The sequence below is a fragment of the Suricata suricatta genome, chromosome 3, assembly GCF_006229205.1.
Source record: "Suricata suricatta isolate VVHF042 chromosome 3, meerkat_22Aug2017_6uvM2_HiC, whole genome shotgun sequence".
Classification (NCBI taxonomy): Eukaryota; Metazoa; Chordata; class Mammalia; order Carnivora; family Herpestidae; genus Suricata; species Suricata suricatta.
The window spans coordinates 29140249-29162757 of NC_043702.1; the positions used below are offsets into that span (position 1 = coordinate 29140249).

General features: G+C 38.1%; 1 protein-coding gene across 1 annotated transcript in view; it reads right to left on the bottom strand.

The window, feature by feature from the left end:
• PARD3B (par-3 family cell polarity regulator beta) overlaps positions 1–22509 on the bottom strand; it is a 1000837-nt gene that overhangs the window by 87320 nt on the left and 891008 nt on the right. The window contains exon 22 of the mRNA XM_029934009.1: positions 16477–16609. Coding sequence (XP_029789869.1) covers positions 16477–16609 — 133 coding nt within the window. The remainder of the gene's footprint in view (positions 1–16476; positions 16610–22509) is intronic.

A 22509-nucleotide genomic window follows, 5' to 3' on the forward strand; every position in this document is an offset into this window, starting at 1 on the left:
CCAAATCGGAAGAGGGCCACGGGGCCAGAACCCAACCGATCTTCCTGGGGAGCTGGCGGAGAAGGCTGAAACTCCTCCATCTGCAGTGAGGCTGGACGAGAGCTTCTGCAGCTGATGAGGAGACTAACATGGGTGTCTTCTTGTCTTTGGGGTGGCAGCCTTCCTACACAGTCCACCCAAGAGCAGAGGGTTCTCAAGGTGGCTGTCGCATAGGAAACAAATCTAAAAGAAAGTATTTCCTCCTAATTTGTGGGCAATAATATGAGGATGAAGGGTAGACACAACCACAGGTAATACACGATGACAGGGCTGGGACAAATAACAATCAGAACACAGAAAGCCGAGCCCTTGCCCGTGACTTCAGACCATCTGAGAAACTAAGCAGACGCCAGGTTCTCCTCCAGGCATTTGTGTAGGACATTCCTTCCCTTCCTGTTTTCAAGCTGTCAAACTTCTAGCAGGAGGTGTGACTCCAGGTGTGACAGCCAGGCCCGCCGTTGAGGTAGGAGAGGACTTCTTTAGAGTTAGGTGGAAGGCTATGAGAGCCAAGGAAACCTCAACCATCTTGTTTAAGGAACAACATCTATGCCTTTCAATTAAGGAAACAAAGAAATTAACACACAAAACTGTTAACAGGAGGGTTCAGTAACAACCTGGAAAAACGAATGAAAAGAGCTGAACAGCTAGAAGAATTCGGGTGAAAATTTTGAGTATCATGAAAAGAAAGAACCCTATAAGATTCAGATAGGGAAAATAGGTTACTTACAAAGAGGAAAAATCGTCAGCCTTGGATTTCTTCTTCCCTAATATTAAAAACCATAAGACGATGGAATGTCAAGGAAAAAACCCTTAGGAAGCAGGTATGCCATTCATTTAACAAATATTTATTATATATCTCAAAGCACCAGGCATTGTTGTAAGTGTTGAGATTTATATATAAAGGATACTATTAGATTTCAAGGATTTAGAAATATACTAACTATATATCCTTCCTGAAGTGAAATTACTCAAAAGGGTAAGCATGTTAACAGAGAGATGAATCAAGATAAAGAACTCAGTGCTGGAAATGTTGTAGCACACATGGGCTGGCATTAGACACAAAATGTAACTCCTGGATGATACAAGACATGTATTTAATAAAAAATATTAAAAAAGAAGGCATACACTCTTCTTTAGAGACACAGTCTAAAATAGCGCAGGTTAAAAGTGTGAGGGAACATTGTGATAACATCTAGTCATGTCCCTTTGTTCCTTTTACATGGAAGGAACACAACAGAGATTATTTCATTTATAATGTTGATAGAGAAGACAGGATAAAGAATATTTATGTAAAGTCAGGACGAGTGAAACTACTAAATAAAATAATCCAAGAAAATAGAGCACATGGGGTACAAAATAGGAAACAGAAAAGGTGTGCAAACCACAAAGTCCAAAACAAAATGACAGAAAGAATAAGAATGACAGTTATAATAGCAGATATAAATGAGCTAAACATTTCTTTGGGAGAAAAAGCCCAGAATGAATCAAACATCACAATTCAACCTTTTCCAAGAGACAGAACTAAAAACAAAAGATGCTGAGAGCCTCAGAAGCAAAATGGTACTTGGGGACTTTAACCTCCTGTTCATCTGTCTTTGACAGATCTAGAAAATGATAATAAGGACACACAATATCAGAAACAATATAATTAAGTTACTTTACTATATTATGCCAGTGGTAGGATACACATTTCTCACACTTAAACATTTGAGAAATGACTGGGGATGGCTCTTAATATAAAAGTTCACACTCAAAAATGTTTATTTATTTTGAGAGAGAGAACACACCAGCAGGGGAGGGGCAGAGAGAGAGGGGTGGAGAGAGAGAATACCAAGCAAACTGTGCTCTTAGCACAGAGCCTGATGCAGGGCTCGATCTCACCAACCATAAATCATGAAGTGATCTGAAACCAAGAGTCGGTCATTTAACCAAATGAGCCACCCAGGCAACCCTAAGCGCTTACTTACATTTACTGTGGTGGTGTTCTCTTTTTGTTCTTTTCTTGAAAAGCTGTCATTAAATTTATAGTGTGTGTAACAATTATGCTAATATATTTAAGGAAATATAGTGATACATGTATGTTGTATACCAGAATGCAAGTACCACAAGGCAGAGATTGGTGTCCAATTTGCTCTCTGTTACATCCTCAGCAGCTTACCAGAGCTTGGAATGTAATAGGCCACTCAGTAAGTAGTTATTAAATAATCAACATTTTTAGAAAATCATTAGTTTTAATTTAATCAATTTAATTAATTTGTTTATTTATTCATTGAGAGAGAGAGAGAGAGTGTGTGTGTGTGTGTGTGTGTGTGTGTGTGTGTGTACATGGGGGTGGGGCAGAGAGAGAGAAAGAAAGAGAGAGAGAGGGAGAGACAGAATCCCAGGCAGGCTCCATGTCCAGTACATGGTCCAACAGCGAGCTTGATCTCACAACTGTGAGATCATGACCTGAACCAAAGTCAAGAGTTGGATGTTTAACTACTGAGCCACCCAGGTGCTCCTAATTGATTTAAATCTTTAAATGACAAAGTTACAAATGCTATGTCAACTTCTAATAAATGCCCCAAGTTGCAGAATTCAATATCTTTGACTACAAAATAGTAAAATTATACATTCACAATAAAATCTTAGATGGAAAAAACCTAAATCCTTAAAAATTAAAATAATGACCATATAAATCATTCTTGGTCAAAAAAAAAAATCTTTAATTTCAAATTACCTAGAAAAAGTAAGAGGAAGAACATTAAGATATTAACATTTCTGGAAGCACACCAAAATAAAAAAAAACTGTCTTAAATTATATTGCCATTGAATATGATAAGCAGCTGAAACAAATAAGCTAAATGATTCAAAAAGTTTGCTTTATCTCTAAGAAAAGAGAAATAAAAAATTAATGAGGTCAAAGTAAGTGTATTAGAACATAAAAACAGAGTTATTAAATATATTAAATGACAAATAAACATAAAAAATACTGAAAGGTTGGAAGTCTCAATGAAATATATAATATTATGGGAAAAATAGAAAATTTCTAAAATTTAGTAAAGGAGGAAGCATGTGCTTTTCCAAAGATCTCCATCTATTGGAAAAGTTGAAAAAGATGTCAAAGAATTATCTACAAAAAGCATGAGGCTACATGGTTTTAGGCATGAGTTATTTTAAATCTCTTGACAAAGACATAATTCCTAGACTACAGAAATTGATGTAACATTTAGTAATAGATAAAATGCTACTCAAATCATTTTACAAAGGTAATGTAACTCTTCTACGTAAAACTGCTAAAGTTAGGGGGGAAACCCCTTAGATACCAATTTTCTTTACAAATACAGGTACAAAATCACAAATGAAATACATATAACCTATGCCCAACTTTATCTTGAAAGAAAAAATAGCATGTGGCAGATAAGTGTAGATTTATTTTTTCAGAACTGCAAGGGCCATACAATATTAGAAACTCTATTAATATAAATCATCTCATTAATAGGAAAAGAAGAAAAATCATATAAGCATCTTGATAGATGTATAAATGCCATTTGAAAAAACTAACAAAAATCTCTGGTTTGTTTACACAAAAATTAAAGGCTCTTTTTCCCTGAAGTATCATAAAGTTAAGAGACTATTGACAAAGTCAGAAAGATTTTCTGAATGATATTTGATAGTAGAGGCTTAATAATCCTCTACATCAAGAACATTTACAATTTAAAAGCAAAAAAGGCAAACAGTGTAAGAAAAAAAAAGGAAAATTCATTAAAAAAGAAGAAACAAACATGACCAATAAACACATGAAATGCTACATCTCAGTTGTAATTTAATGAAGCAAAATAATTGATATGAGCTATCAAACTGGTAAAAACTAAGAAAAATGAAAACATTGAGTTTTAGTAGGCCTGGTATAAAGCTTGTACAAAACAGACCATTAACATTTGTTAAATGTATTAATAAATACACTGCTGGGGAGAATACAAACTTATAGGCTTTTCTAGGGGTAATCTGTATCAATTAAAATTTTTTCATAGCCTTATATTAAATAATATTTTATATTGATTTATGATAAAGATAAAGAAATAATTTAAAAATGAAAAGATTTATCTATATGACTATCTATCTATAATTATTACCTCATTACTTAAAGGAAATGATGAAAATAACTTAAACATCTAACAGTGATAGCATGATTAATTAATTAGTGAATTAAACATTACATTCACATTTTTGCAGATTATTTAATGGCATGAGAAATGCTTACAATATAACAGAGAGTGAAAAATGTAGCTTGAGTAACAGCATATCAAGTAGGATCCCAATTTAATTACTACATGTGATATGCACGTATGTGTGCGTATTTGTATAAAATATGCCAAAGCATGCTGTGTTCATTCATTGTGTGGTTGATGATAGATGAGTTACATTTCTGCTTTAACACTTTTACCAATTATGTAAATTGTTACAGTGAGCATGTATTACATTTATAATAAAAAATTAATGTAAAAGGTAAAAATAGTAACTTCAGGAAAACAAGAATACTAGAGTATGCCATCTATATTCACCTGGTCTCCAAAATATCTTTGTCTATATAATTGTAACAATTCTTCAGAAAGCTTCATTTAACAGCTACATAAACCACTGACTGCTAATCAAAATATGTGCTAACTCTGTACTTAACTATCTTTATCTGTATATCAATAGATATGTATACACCACATTGATATATGGATATAACCAAGAAAGGCAAACTGTGTGCCATTATGTTTCAGATGGGATGTATTCAACATTACTTATTGAAAAAATTATTGAGTCCTTAAAGTGAAACAAAGACGATGTGAATTCTTAGAAATAAAATGGTAAATCAACCAGATATGGACTTTAAAGTCTATGTCTCGAGGTTTTGAACCTTTTAAAATCATAACCCACAGGAATATAGTTTGCATTAAGAGCTAGTAGACATGTGTACATGTGTACAGATTGGCTAAGAAACAAGAACTTCACCAAGCAATACTCATCGTTACTACCAGCCATGGCCTCTGATATATCCTATTCTAGTCAAAATCTTAAAAATGTCAGTTGTGATTAATTGATTTTATGATCATCTAATAAGTTGTGACACACAGTTTGAAAAACTACCCTCTAGGGTAGGTCTCACTCAGTAACTGGGACAGATGTGAGGCACAAATGCTCAAATCCTCAAAATAAGAGAGGCTGGGCCTAAAGAGAAGTATCATTACGAAACAATAAAAGCCACTTTATATTTGCTTAGCAATCACGAGGGGCAGTCGGAATAGCTTACATAAAGGCAGAATGCCCTAAATGCAGGCAAGAAGGAAATTTTGCAGGGATAAAAGCAAATCTATCTTGTTCATTGGGTAATCTCCTTTTCCTATTTGTTTATCAATTTTTTTCCTGTACAATTATTTCTAAATTTTTCATTGTATTTGAAGTTATGTTTCCTGTCTGCCTTTCCCAGCAGAATAAACTTCTTATTCACTCTTGAATCCTCAGAGTCCAGTAAATTTCTGGCACAAAGAAAGAAATTTGCCACCAAATTAAGGGCTAAGGAAGTAAATGATAAATGAATAAATGAAGAAACCATATGCTTCGAAATTTTGTTCTTCAATCTTGGGGCCAAAAGTGTACAACATAAATGAAAATGAGTTTATTCTTTTTGTTAATTGATCATAGGCATTAACAGCCGTACGTTTTACTTTGGAGATAAGATCTTCAAGAAAATTAGGAAAATTGTAAGAGCTTCTCATTGGGACAGTATCCAAATTTCTAATAAATTAAATTTATGAATCAACTAAGTCAAAATGTTGAATGTTTGAAACAATTTCAGTTCTTTTCTATTTGTGTGTCATCTTTTTATTCCCTTATCATTGTGTATTTGAAGACTAGATTCTTTTTAACCTTACATATAAATATCTATATGTAGAAAAAGGAGCAGGTTATCCACTTTCTAAAACTGGGAAATTTGAAAATAGTTCTAGAACCACACATAAACCACAAACTGCTAAAATCCCATTGCTTTTTTTTCCCAGTCACCAATTTACGTATTATGCTAAAAGACTGTTTCCGGCCATCACTCACGTTAATTGTGAGACCATGAATGCCTCCTCTGGAATGTGAGTCTCTGATTCTCTTATAACCACATCCATTTTGTTACTAAAGTACTGCCTGACAGTTTAAACCTGGGGAAGTTACTGTAAAGGGAATTGCACGGAAAACAGGTAACCTGGTCCATATTAAATAGATGAATAAAAGAGAAGTAGCTGATATATATAAAAATTAAATTAAAATGTTTCTGCTCTTCAGAAACAATCTGGAATGCTGGCAATAAGTGATGATGGGAAAACAAAACTGAAAAATGGAGATTTCTCCACATCGTTTGGGGGTATCCATTATCATAGAGTGAGCCAGAAGGTTCATTAGAGGAAAGCCATCAGCTCATGACAGGGAATGTCTTTCTCATACAACATTTCCTACTGTTTCTCTAAAGGAGGAATTTCAGAACAATGCCTTTGTGCATGCACTCCAACCTTCCCCCTCCCCAGTCAGGTTTTCCTTCTTTGTTGTTAAGTGTTGATGCAAATGTTGGGCTTGATGTACACTTGGTATATATTGCTAAGTATTCAGTGAACAAATAAACCACCAAGGGAATAAATGCAGAAAATCTATTTCCCTCCTGTGCTGCTTTGGCTTTGCTGGCTAGGGAATGGAGCTATGTCTCAGTGAAAGATGACAGAGAATGAGCTAAATCATTTGAAGAAAGCTTCATGGAGATAAAACCCAAGAACGCCATTACTTTACAAAAGTCTTATCTCGGAGCTAGAAAGAAACTATTTTTCAATTGTTTATAATAACAACATTATACCAGTTCTTCTTAGATCATTTACTTGAATAAATGGAAAGTTTTCCTCTCCCTGGCTGAAATCAACCTTTGTACTTACAGATACCCTGAAAATTAGCACTACGATTTCAAGCCTCAGAATGAAACACACAGAAACAAATGAATTTCACAGAACTGTAAAGTCACAGACTCTGACATGTGTCATTACAATTGTATTCAAAAGTGGTCATTCTTCTTGTGGAGAATGGCCATTTCAGTATTTCTGTAGTGATTATTATCATTTCAGGGTTCTCTTTTATTCAAGTGTTCTTCCTATTTCAGAGGAGAGTTTCTGTGAGTTTTCTTTCTCCAATAACACCATACTTGTTACTTCTTAATAAGAACCAAATGATGGTAAGCTTGTGAATAACTCTGGTTTGAAGATTTTTTCTTAAACTGAAAGAGCAAGATGGCCACCGCAGTGACCTGATTGGCTAATTACACCAGAAGCTGTGGGAGGGACCATTTCGGGTTCCAGGTCCTGAATACAAACACGGCTCAGGTCAGGTTTTAATTGTCATCAAGGTTAAGTGGTACAGGTGTTATGAATGCCAGTAAAATGTATCTACATATCTTCCACTCAAAACCTCTTCATTTAAAAAATTTAGGACCCAAAGTTAATTTCAGAATTTTTGAGCTCGGCTAAAATAAAACATAGCCAACTGATTTTAAACAGCTTTGAGAACAGCTTAGGAAATCTGGAATTCATAGGCGTTTCTGCTATGGTTTTTCCAATATTACATAAAATGGTCATTTCTCCCATTGCAGTAGAAGAAAAGAATGTGATTATTGTAGAAGTTGGAATTTTGGGTTTTAACCATGATCCAACACAAACGGTTGTGGTTTGGGGGAACTTAACCTATTCTAACTCGACATCCTGAGCTGGAATTAATTGTTCATTAGAAGCAGAAAGAGTTCTGTTTTTCACTCTAATGTAAGTAGAGCATAGGGTTATTTGACATATTATGGAAAAATAATGTGGTTTTGAACTTTCCTTTTCTGTTTCTTGGTATTTAGGGTTGGGTTTAAGCCAGAGATAGGATAACTTATTTGATTGTAGCAAAAAAGAATGATTTCATTTTGCCTTTTACAGAGAACTGATGAAACAATACCAATACTATTGGGTTAAAAAAAAAAAAACATGAGTGCTAATTAAAGAGCTGTTCAACAGAGGCACAGTTTGTATGAGGCTAATAAACAAATACTCAGAGTTTCCCTTTCTTTCAAACATGTCATGTAAAAAATGGATCTAAACAGCTGCCACAGTGATGCTCCGTTCCTTCTCTTTCCTCCAGGAGTTAGCACACGGTAGAATATTAGCTTTGCTAATGATCCTGTGACAATGGTGCACTCTTAAAACCTTAATCTTCTCATCTGTGAAACAGGACTAAAAATCCCCACCTCCTGGAATTGTTGTCCGGAATAATTTATGTAAGGTATATAAGGTAGTCACACATATCTGTTAAAGTCAACACTGAGTAAATGATGTCATATTTGTTATTAATCAGGCTGTAGTATAACTTACTGAGTAAATAATTTGCACATATTCTCTTTACATTCCCCTCCGCCTCTTATTTTAAGTCATTAACTAGACCCTGGTATTTCTCTGCTTTGGGGTTTTTGTAGAGCTGAAAGCAGAAGCTTTCTTCTGGTCTTGGGTCTTTGATTTTAGCATAAGCTCATTAAGGAGATTAGGTGTGCCCCCAGGGTCAGGGATGAAAGGAGTGTACTTCTGAAGAAAAAGTTTGTGTTTGGGAGAGAGGGAAATAGTTATTGACCTTTTGACCAAAGGACTTGCCAAAGTGTCTTGTAACCAGGCCTGAGAGTCACCACCTGAAAAGACTATGGGTACCCTCAGTGATAACCAGAGTGTGTGTGTGACTGAAAGGCCGCCCAAATGCTTTGTGTGTTGTGTAATGTTCCAGACTCTGGAATTAAAAGAAAAGGTTAATTAATCTCCGATAATCAGTAAGATAGAACGGTTGTTTGCCTAATACATTATTTCTAAAAACCTCAGTATGTGCACCATTAAAAAAAATCCTCACATTTATTAAACACTTACTATATGCCAGACACTATTCTGAACGCTTTGCAAGTAATAATCATTTAATTGCCACAATATTTATATGATTTCTAGGAGAACTATTATCCTAGTTTTAAAAAAAGACTGAGAGGTTCAAGCAATGTTCCAAATTTACCAAGTTTAGTAAGTGACATGTTCTGGGTATGAATGTAGGCCGTCTGACTTCAGGGTCCATGCTCTCAGACATTATGCTAAAATGCTTCTCATACCTGCTATATTATGAGGTCTAAAATTCAGGACATCTGTGACCAGATGGGAAGACAGGCAGTTTAGAGTAGATGTCTTCGGGGCAGACTTTTAGTCAGGACATGTTCCATGTTAGTTGTAGCAACCGGTCATGGGCCACAGCCACAGAGGGCAGACTAAGAAATAAAAGGCTTCCTTTGCGGGGGGGGGGCAGTGAGGACTAGTTCATAGGAGAAAGCGGTGCCGCTTTCAGAATCAGTTATGCCCACAGGAAGCTGGTCAGACTGGGAAGTCCGGAAACCTGGCTCCATATTTAAAAGGTGAAGTGTTGGAGAAACTTCAGGCTGTGAAGTAACACCAAGGTATCAGCCATGAGCCCTTGCCCCTTTACGACATAAAGAGAAGGTTCCCAGGGGTAGATTCCATTAACTCTTCCCTCGTTCCTTCTTCCTCAACTTGCCCTATAGGGCCCAATTTTGGATTTCATTAGGTTAATTGGATAAGTCTCTTAGGGAATGTTAAGAACTTTTATGGGTTAGATGATTTGCACCCCTACCTCCACCCCCGAGAAGCACAGCTGAGATGAACAGTCTGAGAGAAAGGGAACTTTGTGGGAAGACAGGGATGGGGCAGAGATAACTCTGGACTCCCAAGCACTCTGGGGGAAAAGGTGGGTCTAAGTGGGGTGCCATGATGAGGAGGTAAGGGTGATCAAAGGTCAGGAAACCTGGGGAGACAAAGACTGGTAGATGAGAAAAGGCTAGAGAAAGTCTCAGAGGTGTATCCAAGAAAGAAGGAAGAAAGAAATTTTCTTCTTCTCCCCGTTGGCCCTGATGGCCTCCTGCTCCTGGGTTTTTTGGTTATTGTCTGTGATTAGCCCAAGTTTATTGGATTGTAGTGGGCTCTTGCAGACTGGTTTGGGATCCTAACAACCAGCCATTTCCAACCCCCCCTCCCCATGGGAAAAACATTCCCAGTACCAAACTGTCAATTTCTAAATGAGTTTCTGAAACACGGTTTATTTCTATGTTCTATATCGCCTTCTTTCGAAATGATTTGCACTATGTTTAAAAGCTAGATGTTCACTCATATGATCTCCATATAGCTAATATGTCAACACGTTCACATGAAAGCCACATTAAAACATAAAGAACTAAAACTACCAACCAAAATAAATCTTCAATTTATTTGTCTTTTTTTTTCCTTACATGTCCACTACTTCCCGAAATCAAAGTGAGTCAGTCTCAACTCTCCAGCTGGCATTTGATGTTTATCAAACCTCATGCCCTTCCAAAATCCACCTAATTCATAAACACAGGTGTTTTCTTCTCCTCTTTACCCTGCTTTGGTACCTCTTCCACGCCTCAGTTCAGGTGTTTGAAGAAATCAGGGAAAAACACTAATATGTTGGTGGAGGGACACATTGGAAGAAACTACTTATGGGGCTAAGGAGAAATCAACTGAGAAGGAACTGTGTGGTGTATGGTCGGAGCTAAACTATGATAGTAGATGCAAACGTTTGATGGCTGTAATTCTTTATCTCATTTTAACTTTTGAAGCTTTGAAGAACAGAATATATCCTTTCTTTAAAAACTGATAGAATTGACAGAGAACATTTTGTTGTTTTAAGTATACAAAATAATGATTTGATATATGTATATAAAATCTATACTTATATATAGAATTTATACTTATCACAAAACAACAATCCTTGGGGATATAGGTAGGATAATTCTACCCAAAAAAAGTCACTTTTAGTCCTTTTAAAGAATTCTAGGCCTCTCAGCCCACTCCCCTCCCATTCCCCACCCTGCCATGGTGGGGGGGGGGTGCAAATTCCTAGGTCTGGGGTGAATCAAAATGTCACTTGCCTATCTAAATAAGTAGCCAGAGGTCTGATAATTTCTCATGAATAATTCAGTGAAGCTACCTGGGTTCCTGGGATAGCTTAAAGATCCTGGACCAGTAGACAAAAATAAATCTTCTTTCTCCTTTTACCAATACTGGCAGCAAGTTGAAGTCTGATAATAGAACTGTTCTTTCTAATTATCAAGAGGAAAATACATGAAGGGAAAGGCCTTTTCATTCTCTTTCCTTAAAAATTTAAGATGAAGGAACTTTATACTGTTAATACAACCAGAAGTTAGAGTAGACAACTACAAATCATGCCTGACATCCATTTTTCCCTTCCTCTGTTGGTTAGTAAGTTGATTTTCCTCTGGGGACTACTTCTTCATCTAGACTCATTTATGGGATCTACAGAGGCCTGATCCTACCTTCTGGTTCCAGGGGTGACCTTGGGACCTAGCTCTGGCCAGTGAAAGTACTACATCTTTGTAGCCAGGGCGATTCAGAAAGTGGATATGTGACCCAGGCTGAGTTAATAAGTCATTCACTCAACATTGTACTGAACTGATGTTCTAAGACTTCCTAGATGTACTGGGGGTGAGATAATCTCCTTTTTTTTTTTTTTTAATGTTTTTATTTACTCATTTTTGAGAGAGAGGGAGAGAGACAGAATGCTTCACAAGCAGGGGAGGGGCGGAGAGAAAAAGAGAGAGATGGAAGCACAGAATCTGAAGCAGGCTCCAGACTCTGAGCTGTCAGTGCAGAGCCCAATGTGGGGCTTGAACTCACGAACTGTGAGATCATGACCTGAGCGGAAGTCAGACGCTCCACCGAGGGGCCCTGAGACAATCTTCTTTCACAAAGTTGTTGGGCTGGAGCTGTCAATGTTTATCTCACCACCAGTGAGGGGCTCCCTAAGAACTGCGCCTACAGAGAGAGTAACAGTGGAGCTGGATCCAGCTTTGCCTGAGGTCAGATGTATCTATAGAATTTAAAGTTATGTGAGCCCACAAAATTTCCTGTTTTGCTAAGGGCAGCTTAAGTTAAATTTCTGTTCTTTGTGACGTGAGAGCCATTGACTAATCCGGAATTTTTCATCAATGTCCTTCCCTTTTTTTCAGATGCCTTTGAAGTGCAGAGATGGAAAATAAAATACAGGCAACTCAGTTCTGGTATTGGACCACTAGCAGCAGGAGTTCATTTCTCTTAACCCTCATATTTAGAAAATCACCTTCTGATAGTTTTTATACTTGCATGGCTACTATTCATACCATCTTAATTCCCTTTCCTAAGACGGTTAGCAGGATCTCAACATCTTGCTTTTGTTCCTCTGACTGCAGAGTTCACTAGGTGTATCTTTCTCGTCTCGACAGCTGCCAACCATGTTTCTTCAAGTTCACTCCTACATCATCCTCACAATAGGGTGAACAGACCTTCCAGAGTGTTTTCATTTATTCACCCAACCATCACCTGAACCAATCCCCTTTGCCAAAAAGATACAGCTCCATCTGTTTTACGAAAGGAGAAATTATAGTACTTCCTCCCATCTAAATGTCTACAAGCCTCTTTCATAAATAAAAATTCTACTTATTTAGCCAGAGAGTTAAAAAGAGGAGGATGCGTATAGTATTTGCCAGGCAGCTCTTGAAAAAAGACAATAATAAAGGTACGAGTATTTTTAGAAAACTCTGGAGCCATCTCATTTGTGAAATTACTTACAGGATATTCATGCTGCCATTAAACAAGCAGATAATCTTTATCTGTTAATAAAAAATACCCCAGCTTGTTGCCAGAGGACTGTGATCATCTTAACAAGTTTTACAGAAAATAAAATACCAGGAGATAACAGGTATTATGTTTTCTTTTGGCAAATATGAACACGTCACAGCTAGCATATCTTACTTAATTGGGCCTATAAAACCTCGCCAGGCCGTATCACTTCCAGTCATTGAAATTCTCTCAACTTGTTCTTTACAGCTTTTCAGAGCCTACATGGGAAAACAGCTACAGAACAGACTGGCTGAAAAGATTTGTAAGGTCTCATGTCCATATTTACAAACCTTGCAATCTGTGTGTGTTCATTTATTTTAACACAAATGAAGTGAATAAATCGGGATCTCCTTTGGGAAAAAGAAAACCACCAAATTTGAGACAAAGAGGACCAAATATGTCCACTGAGGCGACTCCTAAATGATCTCTATAGAATTCCCACACCCCTGGCTGCATACTCGGCCTCCGGCAGAATTAACTGCTCACTGAGCTCATTTCAAAGCGAATACCTCTCTATGCTACAGAATTTCTCACATATATTATTGTCTTATTTTGGTTTTGCCGTAAATGTCTGTACTCCTGGCTAGCCTGGAAGTTCCTCCAAGGCAGAGATGATATATTCTAGGACTGGCACCTGGCCTACATTAAGATGGAGCAAATATTTGTTAAAATTGGATGAGAGACAGAGAGAAAAGAGGGAGGTGCAAATGCTATGGGGTAAGTGAGAACTCAAGAGAGCAGTGGGGAAAGGCATCAGCTCAAAGCCACTGGACTGAGAACTACCTCTAGGATAGCCTCGGAAAGTTGGAGGCAAGCCAAAGAAAGAATTATTAGTCCCACTGACAACAATATGTTAAAAAAATATGCAAAGATCCTAATAACCTTTCCAGTGATTGCTTTACTAATTGTGGCTTTGAGGACTTCTGTGCACATACTTTTTATTCTTTCTGGTCTAGTAAGTTCTTAGGTAACTTATTTTTTTCTGTATTTTATTTTAGGGAACTTTTTTCTTTCTCATCTACTTAGTTCTTAGGTAACTTATCTTCCTAATTTACTTCTCAATAGTCTAGGAGCTTTCCAGTACTGTGTGGATCCAGGAAATATTTATCAGGCTTCTAAATCTGAAGCATCTGGCCTGGGAAGTTGTGCGTCCGTGAAAGTGGTTTTTGATGATGCAGGTCCACGTAATGCTTTTGTTAGAGAAGGCGAGCTATGGTCCTTATTGCAGTGATTGGGATCAATGTCCTATTTTTAGAATGTGGGTCAGAAACCTTGATGACCACGTGGAGAAGCAGCCAGGAGCCCTCTCTTGGGACCCGCCCTTCTCTGTCAGGGCTGGTGATCCAATTTTAACCCGCCCCCTCCATGATGCTAAAGGCCAGACTGATTAGGAACCACAGCCCAAATAAAAGCTGCCTTGTTGGGTCTGGCTGAATGGCAGGAATGAAATGTTAACTTTCTAACCCGCTTTCCTAGATCTACCCGAGAGTAGCAAGGCCACGGTGTAATTTCTCTGGCCTGCGCCGGACAAAAGATAGCTGTGTTTTTCCTTGGCTTGAGGAGATGGGGGAAAGGATGCTGAGATTTGAATTTCTGGTTTGGGGTATCTCAGGCGACCACAAAGAGCACTAGCTTTTATGAGAGTGCATTTCGAAAGCATCCCTTTGGGAAGCCTTAGTCCCCACTTGCCTGGAAAATGTAAAATCAGTCACTTTTGGTAAAGCTCAGTATGCTTGAGTACGGGAACATGAATTAAAATAGAGATATTTCTTTACTCACTAGATTGTCTAATTCTATATTTGCTTGGAATAAAAATAGAATCACTAAGATAGAGAGGACCTGAATGGGTGGTTATCCATTTCAGGACTGGTAAAGGTCAGGGGAAACTTCAGGCCTCATGAAGGTTAAGCATCTTCAGCCTTTTTCAGCTTGATGTAAGGAGAGCCTACAAAATAAGGTCAAAACAACTAGAACTTCTTAGTCTAAAATTACTTGTCTTATTTTCTTCATAGGAATTCACAGTGGTGTCGAGATGGAGGGCTTTTCAATGCCCTGGACATGGTGCTCTGTTCTGGTCATGGTGGAAATGACTTCCCTTATTTTATTGCTTGTGTTTTTGATCAAGGGAGCTGAGCCTTATGTATACAGTCCGTCATCAACGTTAATAGGTTGATCTCAATTAAGTTTGAAATGAAGTGAATTATCTAAATTGTCATTCTGTGGAAATCTTCCTCTTCTGTTAGTGAGAGTCTAAGTGACCAGTTGTCCCATCACTGTAAATGCCATGCTGTTTAATCCTAACATCTGTAATAAAACCAATAAAAAGCTATTTGCTTTGATCTATAGCTACAAAGTGCCTATCCAGAGATAGGCCAAAGCTATTTGGTAGGAGACTGCCAGTCCTTAATTTGCATTTCTGCTTAGTGTTTTTAAACTCTGTCCTACATGGAGAAGCTACTGGACTGAAGAGTTTCAGTTGCTCTGCACAACAGGGGTGGGGGCTGCAGCTGACTTTCTAAGGCTAGTGTAAAAGTTCAAAGTGCTACGCCCGAGGTGTCATGGCACCAGAGAGAAAGACAGAAGGAACCAGCTTGGTGTCTGGACTCTACCTCCCAACCCTGACCTCATGAGCATAAGTATGAGTGTACAAATCAGGAGAGGAAACTTTCCTTTAACAGATTTGTCCTTCAAAAGAGCTGGTGTCTTTAGTGGCCACCAGGGATAAAAGAGTTCCTTATGTGATTCTCAAAACAGCACTAAAAACTGTAGTAGAGGCAGTAACCATCAAATAGGGTGAGTGAGAGCTGACATCACCACAAGGACATCACATTTACCACGTACAGCTCTGCTCCAATAATGCTGTAATGAGGGCCAAGATTTATTGAACCCCAACTTAGTGGCAGGCACTATCCCGAGTATGTGACATGTACTTTAATCCATCTCTAAGCACTCTCCTCTGGTATTTTTTGTGGGTGCTACAAAGTTAAGTGTATTTTGTTAGTACAGCCTTGCCTTCTTGAAAAAGACAAGAGAAAGAATCACGCTTTCTTGGAAAAGCCCACAGGATCCCTCTTTAGAGGACACAATATTCTTTTCCATCCACAAATGCTGAAGGATTTCGTAAAGAGAACCATCTAATACAAAGGCTGCTCATATCTCAAAATAAGATTATCTTAGTGATCAGCAAAATGAATTGTTCCGAGGCAATATACAAACAACTGATATCTCTGAAGAGAACTATTCTGAAATTTATGTCCAATAACCTTTTCTAAAGGAAAGATGGCTTATGCTGAGTGGTCTGTCAATGCTTGCCCAGATGTCTGAAACCCAAGAGATGGAAGGCAAAGATTAAGACTCAGTAGATGATGACAAAGATTCCTTGTCTTCTTTAAAATATCGACCATCTGCTCCACCCTAACACATTGGTATACAAGTCCAACAGAGAGTAAATATGAAAGCAATTAAAATAAACTACTATGCATTAGTGTGGTTTGATTTATGTAAACAACTTCTGTGGGACAAGATGGCTGTGGTTTGGGTAACGTTCATATCTGTTAAACTCAAGGAACCTAAATATAACTTGATATGGATAGAACATGCTTAGCCGTGTTCTTCTACTCGCAATGATTTCAGTAAAGATGAATTCAATGATTGGAATCAGGCATGGGCTTACCCAGTGAAAGTCATAATCTAGCCTTGCTCTTCCCTCGTCGTCCTCATATAAGGTGAAACCTTCCCTCCGTGCCTGATAATATTCTTTCCGCAACTTCTGGATGCGATCAGTGCTTCCGCTTGGAGGACGACCACTACAGGACATAATCAAACAAACACAGTCACCTGGTATACATCATCCTGGACGCTCAATTTTTGATCTTAGTAAAGAAGCTGACATCCAAATTTAGAAGATTCAATCATGGAATTCAAATATGCTAGGAAAACTATAAAATCAGTAATAAAAGTGAACAAAAAATGGTCTTTATGTAAATACATTTAGCTCTAAGGGTCAAAACATCTGACTTGGGATGAATAAATGCCTTTTGAGTGAAAAAGGTAAGATAAGGTCCTGACCTTAAGAGCAATTAAAAGAGCTATCACTTTTTTCTTATAATCATATCCACAGAGTTTGGTTAATTTTAATGTAGGTATTTCATTTTTTCAAATTAGAAGTTGCCAATTTGAGACCAGTTGTTTGACCTGAAGATTGGGCGTGACACAGAGTTGGCTTGTACCAGTCTTCATTTCAATGACACTGATGACTTTTTGGAGGGGGATGGGTAGGATCCATGTCAGTGTACAGGCACATAGCATATAGAGAAGGCAGAGAGGGTGAAAGCTATATCAAGAAGTCAAAAGAAGAACTAAAAAACAACAAAACAGGTGACAGTAGACTGTGCTTTCTTCATCACTTGTCCATACTTCCTCTCCCTACTTTAGTCATTCTTTCTTAGGCATTCTCATTTTCCCAGTGTTTTCCACACAACCCCAAACTACTTAGCGAGTGGCTCCCTTTTAGCTTGGGTTTGTCATGATCATTTCAACAGAAGCAACATCATGTGATGCATTTCAGGGCTGGAAAGCAAGAGGAGAATTGTAGGCAGATTTCAACAATTGTTCAACTTCTCTGGTTCATCTGAGGCATGAGTGTCCTATTGTGCCAGACCTTATGTTATGATCTGAGGGGAAGTGAAAGCAAAGAATTTCTAGTCCTTGTCTGCAAAAAACACATGGTCTGGGAGGCAGGGGACTGAAAAGGATACAGAAGACTACAATCCAGGTGCTACAACAGCAGTCTAAAAATGGACTATTATTAAAAAAAAAGGAATGAATGAATGAATGAATGAATGAATGAAAAAAGGACTGTGGTGACAAAGGCTGCTTACACTGATGGGGGGAGGGCAGAGCCACGGAAGAAGCCTACGGAAAGCTTCACAGAAGTTGGGACACCTTAGGTGACTCTTGAAGGACACTTAGGTTCTCAACAGCTACACAAGCGACACGGGGAAATTGCAGGTGGACGGAAGGCAAATGCAAAGGACAGAAAAGAGGAAGCATCTTGCTTTAGGGGAGAGCAAAGAACTCAGTTTGGGCCAGCAGGGATCCTCAACATCTTTTGCCCTGGCTCACCACACATCGCCGGCACTATATGCTCTTCTCCCTTTCTCCTGTAGTAAGCAAGTTAGAATAGAAATGAGTGCTAGTGACTTTAGGGACAATTTGAATTTACTCTAATAAATGGCAGAAGCATATCACTTGTAAATTTTGGTACTTTAACTCAATTCATAACGACTTGTTAACCATAAGGACACTTGTGCTCGATGGGTCTGTGAGGATCACCATGTTAGTATACAGATATATGGGAGGGGGCGGGGAAAGGGAGGAAGACACCCACTGCGAAGAGCTGCGCATGCCAGACCATCCCTACGTGTTACAGCGCAGTTTTAAGTTTAAATGAGATGTCTCATTAAAGGAGATATCTGAAAGCAACAGAAGTCATCTACTATTTGTTTAAAATTTTTTGAAATGATGCTTGTAAACTATAAAAGGAAAATGGTGAGTGGGCATCTTTTGGCAGAAAAGCAGTCCTCCCAAACTGGATTCGAAGTTAATTGCTGACGTCTTACAGCATCTCTACGAAGTTAGCAAGGGGCTCTGGGCTCCCTACATTGCCTCATAGTCACTCAGTAGCCGAGGCTTTTTATTAAGAAAAGACAAACCCTTAGGTATCATGTATCTTTATTTTTCTTCAGTCTGTATTTAAAAACTCCCAGGAGACTCCTGTTTCTTCACTCTGCTTTTTTTAAAGTATAAGTTTTCTAAACAAAAACACAGAAATGAGACCCATAAGCACAGAGAACATGCTGCCATGCGTTGCCAAGGGGTGGAGGTGGGGGAGGAGAGAGAAGAGCGCCAGGGCTGAACAGGAAGGGGAAGTCCAGCATCCAGCTCTGGAATGAGTGAGTCACAGGGATGAAAGGTACGGCGTAGGGCATAAAGGCGTGGTACCGGAGTCGTGATGTGTGGTGACACATGGCTGCTACCTGATGGGGAGCACGGCAAAGCATAAAATAACTGTTGGACCACTACGGTGGACACCTGAAACTAAAGTAACGTCGTGTGTCAACTCAAATAAAAAAAACTTAAAAAAGGTTTTGAACGTTTGAAGAAGACAACAACAGCAATAATAAAAAGGAAAGTCTGATACGCTTTTCTGAACAACGGGAAGGCAGGGAAGGCGGGACAGCTCTAGGCGGACCAGCTTCCCTTTGGAGGACGGCGAGCTGACTCCTGTGCCTCCATGCAGTGCCCCGGCCTCTGCAGAGGACGCGAATGTGTGAGCCGTGCTCTAACTCACCAGATGAGTTCAATCAACACGGTGAAAACACTGCATACATAATCTATTAGTTTACCCAAAGAAACTGAAGCATTGAATTCAAGCAGGATGAAGTCATCAGTAATAAGGAAAAAAAATTGATAAGGCCCTGTTTTAAAACGCCCCACAATTTTCCTACATTTGCGATGGAAAAAAAATCATACTCAGACTATAAACTATTCTTCCATATGTCTATAAATACATAAATTTAAAAATATGGGTTTGATCAGATTTTAGTTCTCAAATAAAGGGAATGGGGCAGGAATACAAAATCAGTTGTTTAGGATTCAGAAAATCCCCTCTGGCTGACAGGAACATGACTATTTACCCAGAGAAGAAATCTGGCCTCAGAGAAAAAACAGGAAAAAAGTCTAGAAAGTCATGGACCATCTAAGTGCAAAACATGCTGTATCGTCTCCCCTGTGTGAATGTTTTAAAGGGGATGGTGCAAACCTTTCATAGTAGCCCGGGACTGCATCTTACCCTTATCTCTCTCTCTCTTTTTGTTTTATTTCTTCAGCCCTCACCCTACCCTAAGTAACTGTATCAGATTTCCCCCCTTAATTTTAAGAGTTTAATATAATAAAATTAGGAAGAGCAAGTTCTGATTTCATTTTTTAGCTCTTTTTTGCAGATAATACACATTTACCATCAAGTCAATAAAAATGATATGTATAAGCTATTGTGACCAAAGCAGTTAATTGGTTCCATTTTGTGTTGAAGATGTAGAAATTCAAAGAGGAATATAAAAACACCTTTGTCATAATAGCAATGATAATTATAATAGCCATAAAATATGAAACACATACTTTTATAACAAATACATTGATACAGGCTTTTACGCATTCCACTTCCTACCTGGAGTGGACGTGAGGACCTAGGTAATCAATTACAGCTTCCTTTCCTGATGAACCTAGACATGGCCTTAGAAATCCTTCTCAACCCAGAACTTCAGAAAGCCACTACCAATCTACCAAAAGATTCTGCGGAATCTTTTGCAAGATAGCATCAGAAGTTTCATCAGATGATGATGTCACACAAATAGTCTTGCCAACTATATAAAATCAGCTGAAGTATCAAGAGCCCCATCTTCAAGTTCCTACTTAGAAAATTAGCCTTCCTATCTTATTTGTTCCCTGGAGGAACTAAAGGTTGGCCATTCGTACAAAAAAAGTTCCCATTCCACCCATATTCATATGTAGATAATCAGTGCCTCTCCTACACTTTCAATGTGCTGACATTTTATGTAAAATTAATGCAAGCAGTAGAACAAAACAGATTTATATTGTAGTGATTTCCTGTAAATTACACTGCTTATGCCTTTAAAGGCAGATGTATAGCTAAGCAGGCTCTTTTTATTACATTTTAGAGCTGGACAGAGTTTGAAGTTGTAACAGAGTTCAGGAACCATGTTATTTTCTTAAATAGCCACCAACAGTAATATATTCCCAAATGCAGTAAACCTATAGTAATATATTTTCTTATGCAATAAACACCACAGTAAGGCATTATCTGCTCCTTTGAAATTTAACCTGATTCTTCTTATTCTTCATACTCTCCTAATTTATGGTGACCTCAGTTGAAGTACGTTTTACAGTGTGTTCATTTGTGTGTGCTGTGGTCTCCTCCCATTAGTGCTGCAAGCTGGAGAAAAGAAACTAACATGTATCAAGCTTCTATGATGCCCTGAGTATAATATTTATGCTTTACATACTTCATCTCCTTCAATCCTCAATCAGATTTGTGAAGATGATATAGTCAGTGACATTTCACAAATGCCTGTACTGAGGCTCTAAGCAGTTACGTGGCACACTTGGAGGACGGTGGACCAGCAGTTGTGTGACTTCAGGACTGGTATGATTTCTACCATATCATGTTGCCTTGCAAGAAAGGCATTAAAATGCAGCAGGCATTTTGTAGCAGAAGTTCACAGGCATTTCAAGGCAGAGGGAATTTAGCAGAGCACATTTATAGCCATACCTTTTGATATTCTTTTATTTGCACAGATCTTTGCAATAAAAATAGAAATCAAAGTAGCTAAAGTAATAGAAATACATGCAATGAAGTCTGTATTCATTAAAGAATGATGCTGGAAAAATTGCAGACCAAGATTTGGGTGTAATTAATATTACATCTCCAAACAAGCTTATGTGGGAAAGTGGTATAAAAATGAATGGGGTGCAAAAGAGAATGAACATAAGATGGAGGTCCCACATGAAAGAGAGAAACTCTGGATCAAGACCAGGACTGAGAGGTCTCCTGGTAAAATTCACCACTGACTGCATGAGAGGGAGTTGATCACTAGCAATGAGCCATTGCTGGACTTGTGAATTAATCTGCAATGACTTTGTGTGTATGCTTAAGTGGGCATGCATGTAAATACACGCACCCTACGAGTCAATTGTATATAACTAATTCCAAAGAGCTGTGTCATTTTCAGATAGCCTCAAGACATGAGGTTTTCCATTTTAAAGAAGTGTTTGACTATGGTGAGTACAGCCCTCATCTGTAGATACCAGCCTGGGGTCCAGAACTGATCATATGATTAAGAAACAGCCTTGATAGAATGGAACCTTAACAAGAATATTCCTACCCTTACACACACTGAATAAAACCATTTAAATGAGGTGAATGCATGTCAACAATCATCAGTAGACGAGGCAGTGTTTTTGAATTTGGGGTTTGACAGATTCTTTGATATTTTATGAAGTTACTGTAAAAATGTTATTTTGATACTCACTATAAAGATTTTAGGGGCACCTGGGTGGCTCAGTCGGTTAAGAATCCGACTTCAGCTCAGGTTATGATCTCATGGTTCATGAGTTTGAGCCCCGCATCAGGCTCTGTGCTGACAGCTGGCTCAGAGCTTGGAGCCTGTCTTCAGATTCTATGTCTCCCTCTCTCTCTGACCCTCCCCTGCTCATGCTGTCTCTCTCTCTCTCTCAAAAATAAATAAAACATTAAAAAATTAAAAAATATTTTAATTATATATAGTTTTAGTCTTTCTATACTTACAAAAGGGTGGAATTTAAAAAGTTTCCTCAAAAAGGATTAGCCTCTTAAAGATATGGAGCAAAAGAAAACACTTTGCGCCCTTTAAGAATGCCAAGATGCTCTTCTTTTCCTGTTTCTCCCCCTATGGGAAAGGTTGCTTGTTTGGTCTTTTTGCATTTAAGGACCTAAAGATAATCATAGTTTTCAACTTCAGACTTAGTGGTGCCCCAGTTCTGCCTTAGAAAATAGTGCATATACATATTCTTTTTCAAAGTGTGAACAGAGCCCCCGAAGTGCCTGAGATTCTGTGGCATTCACACGTTTGATGGTACAAATATAATA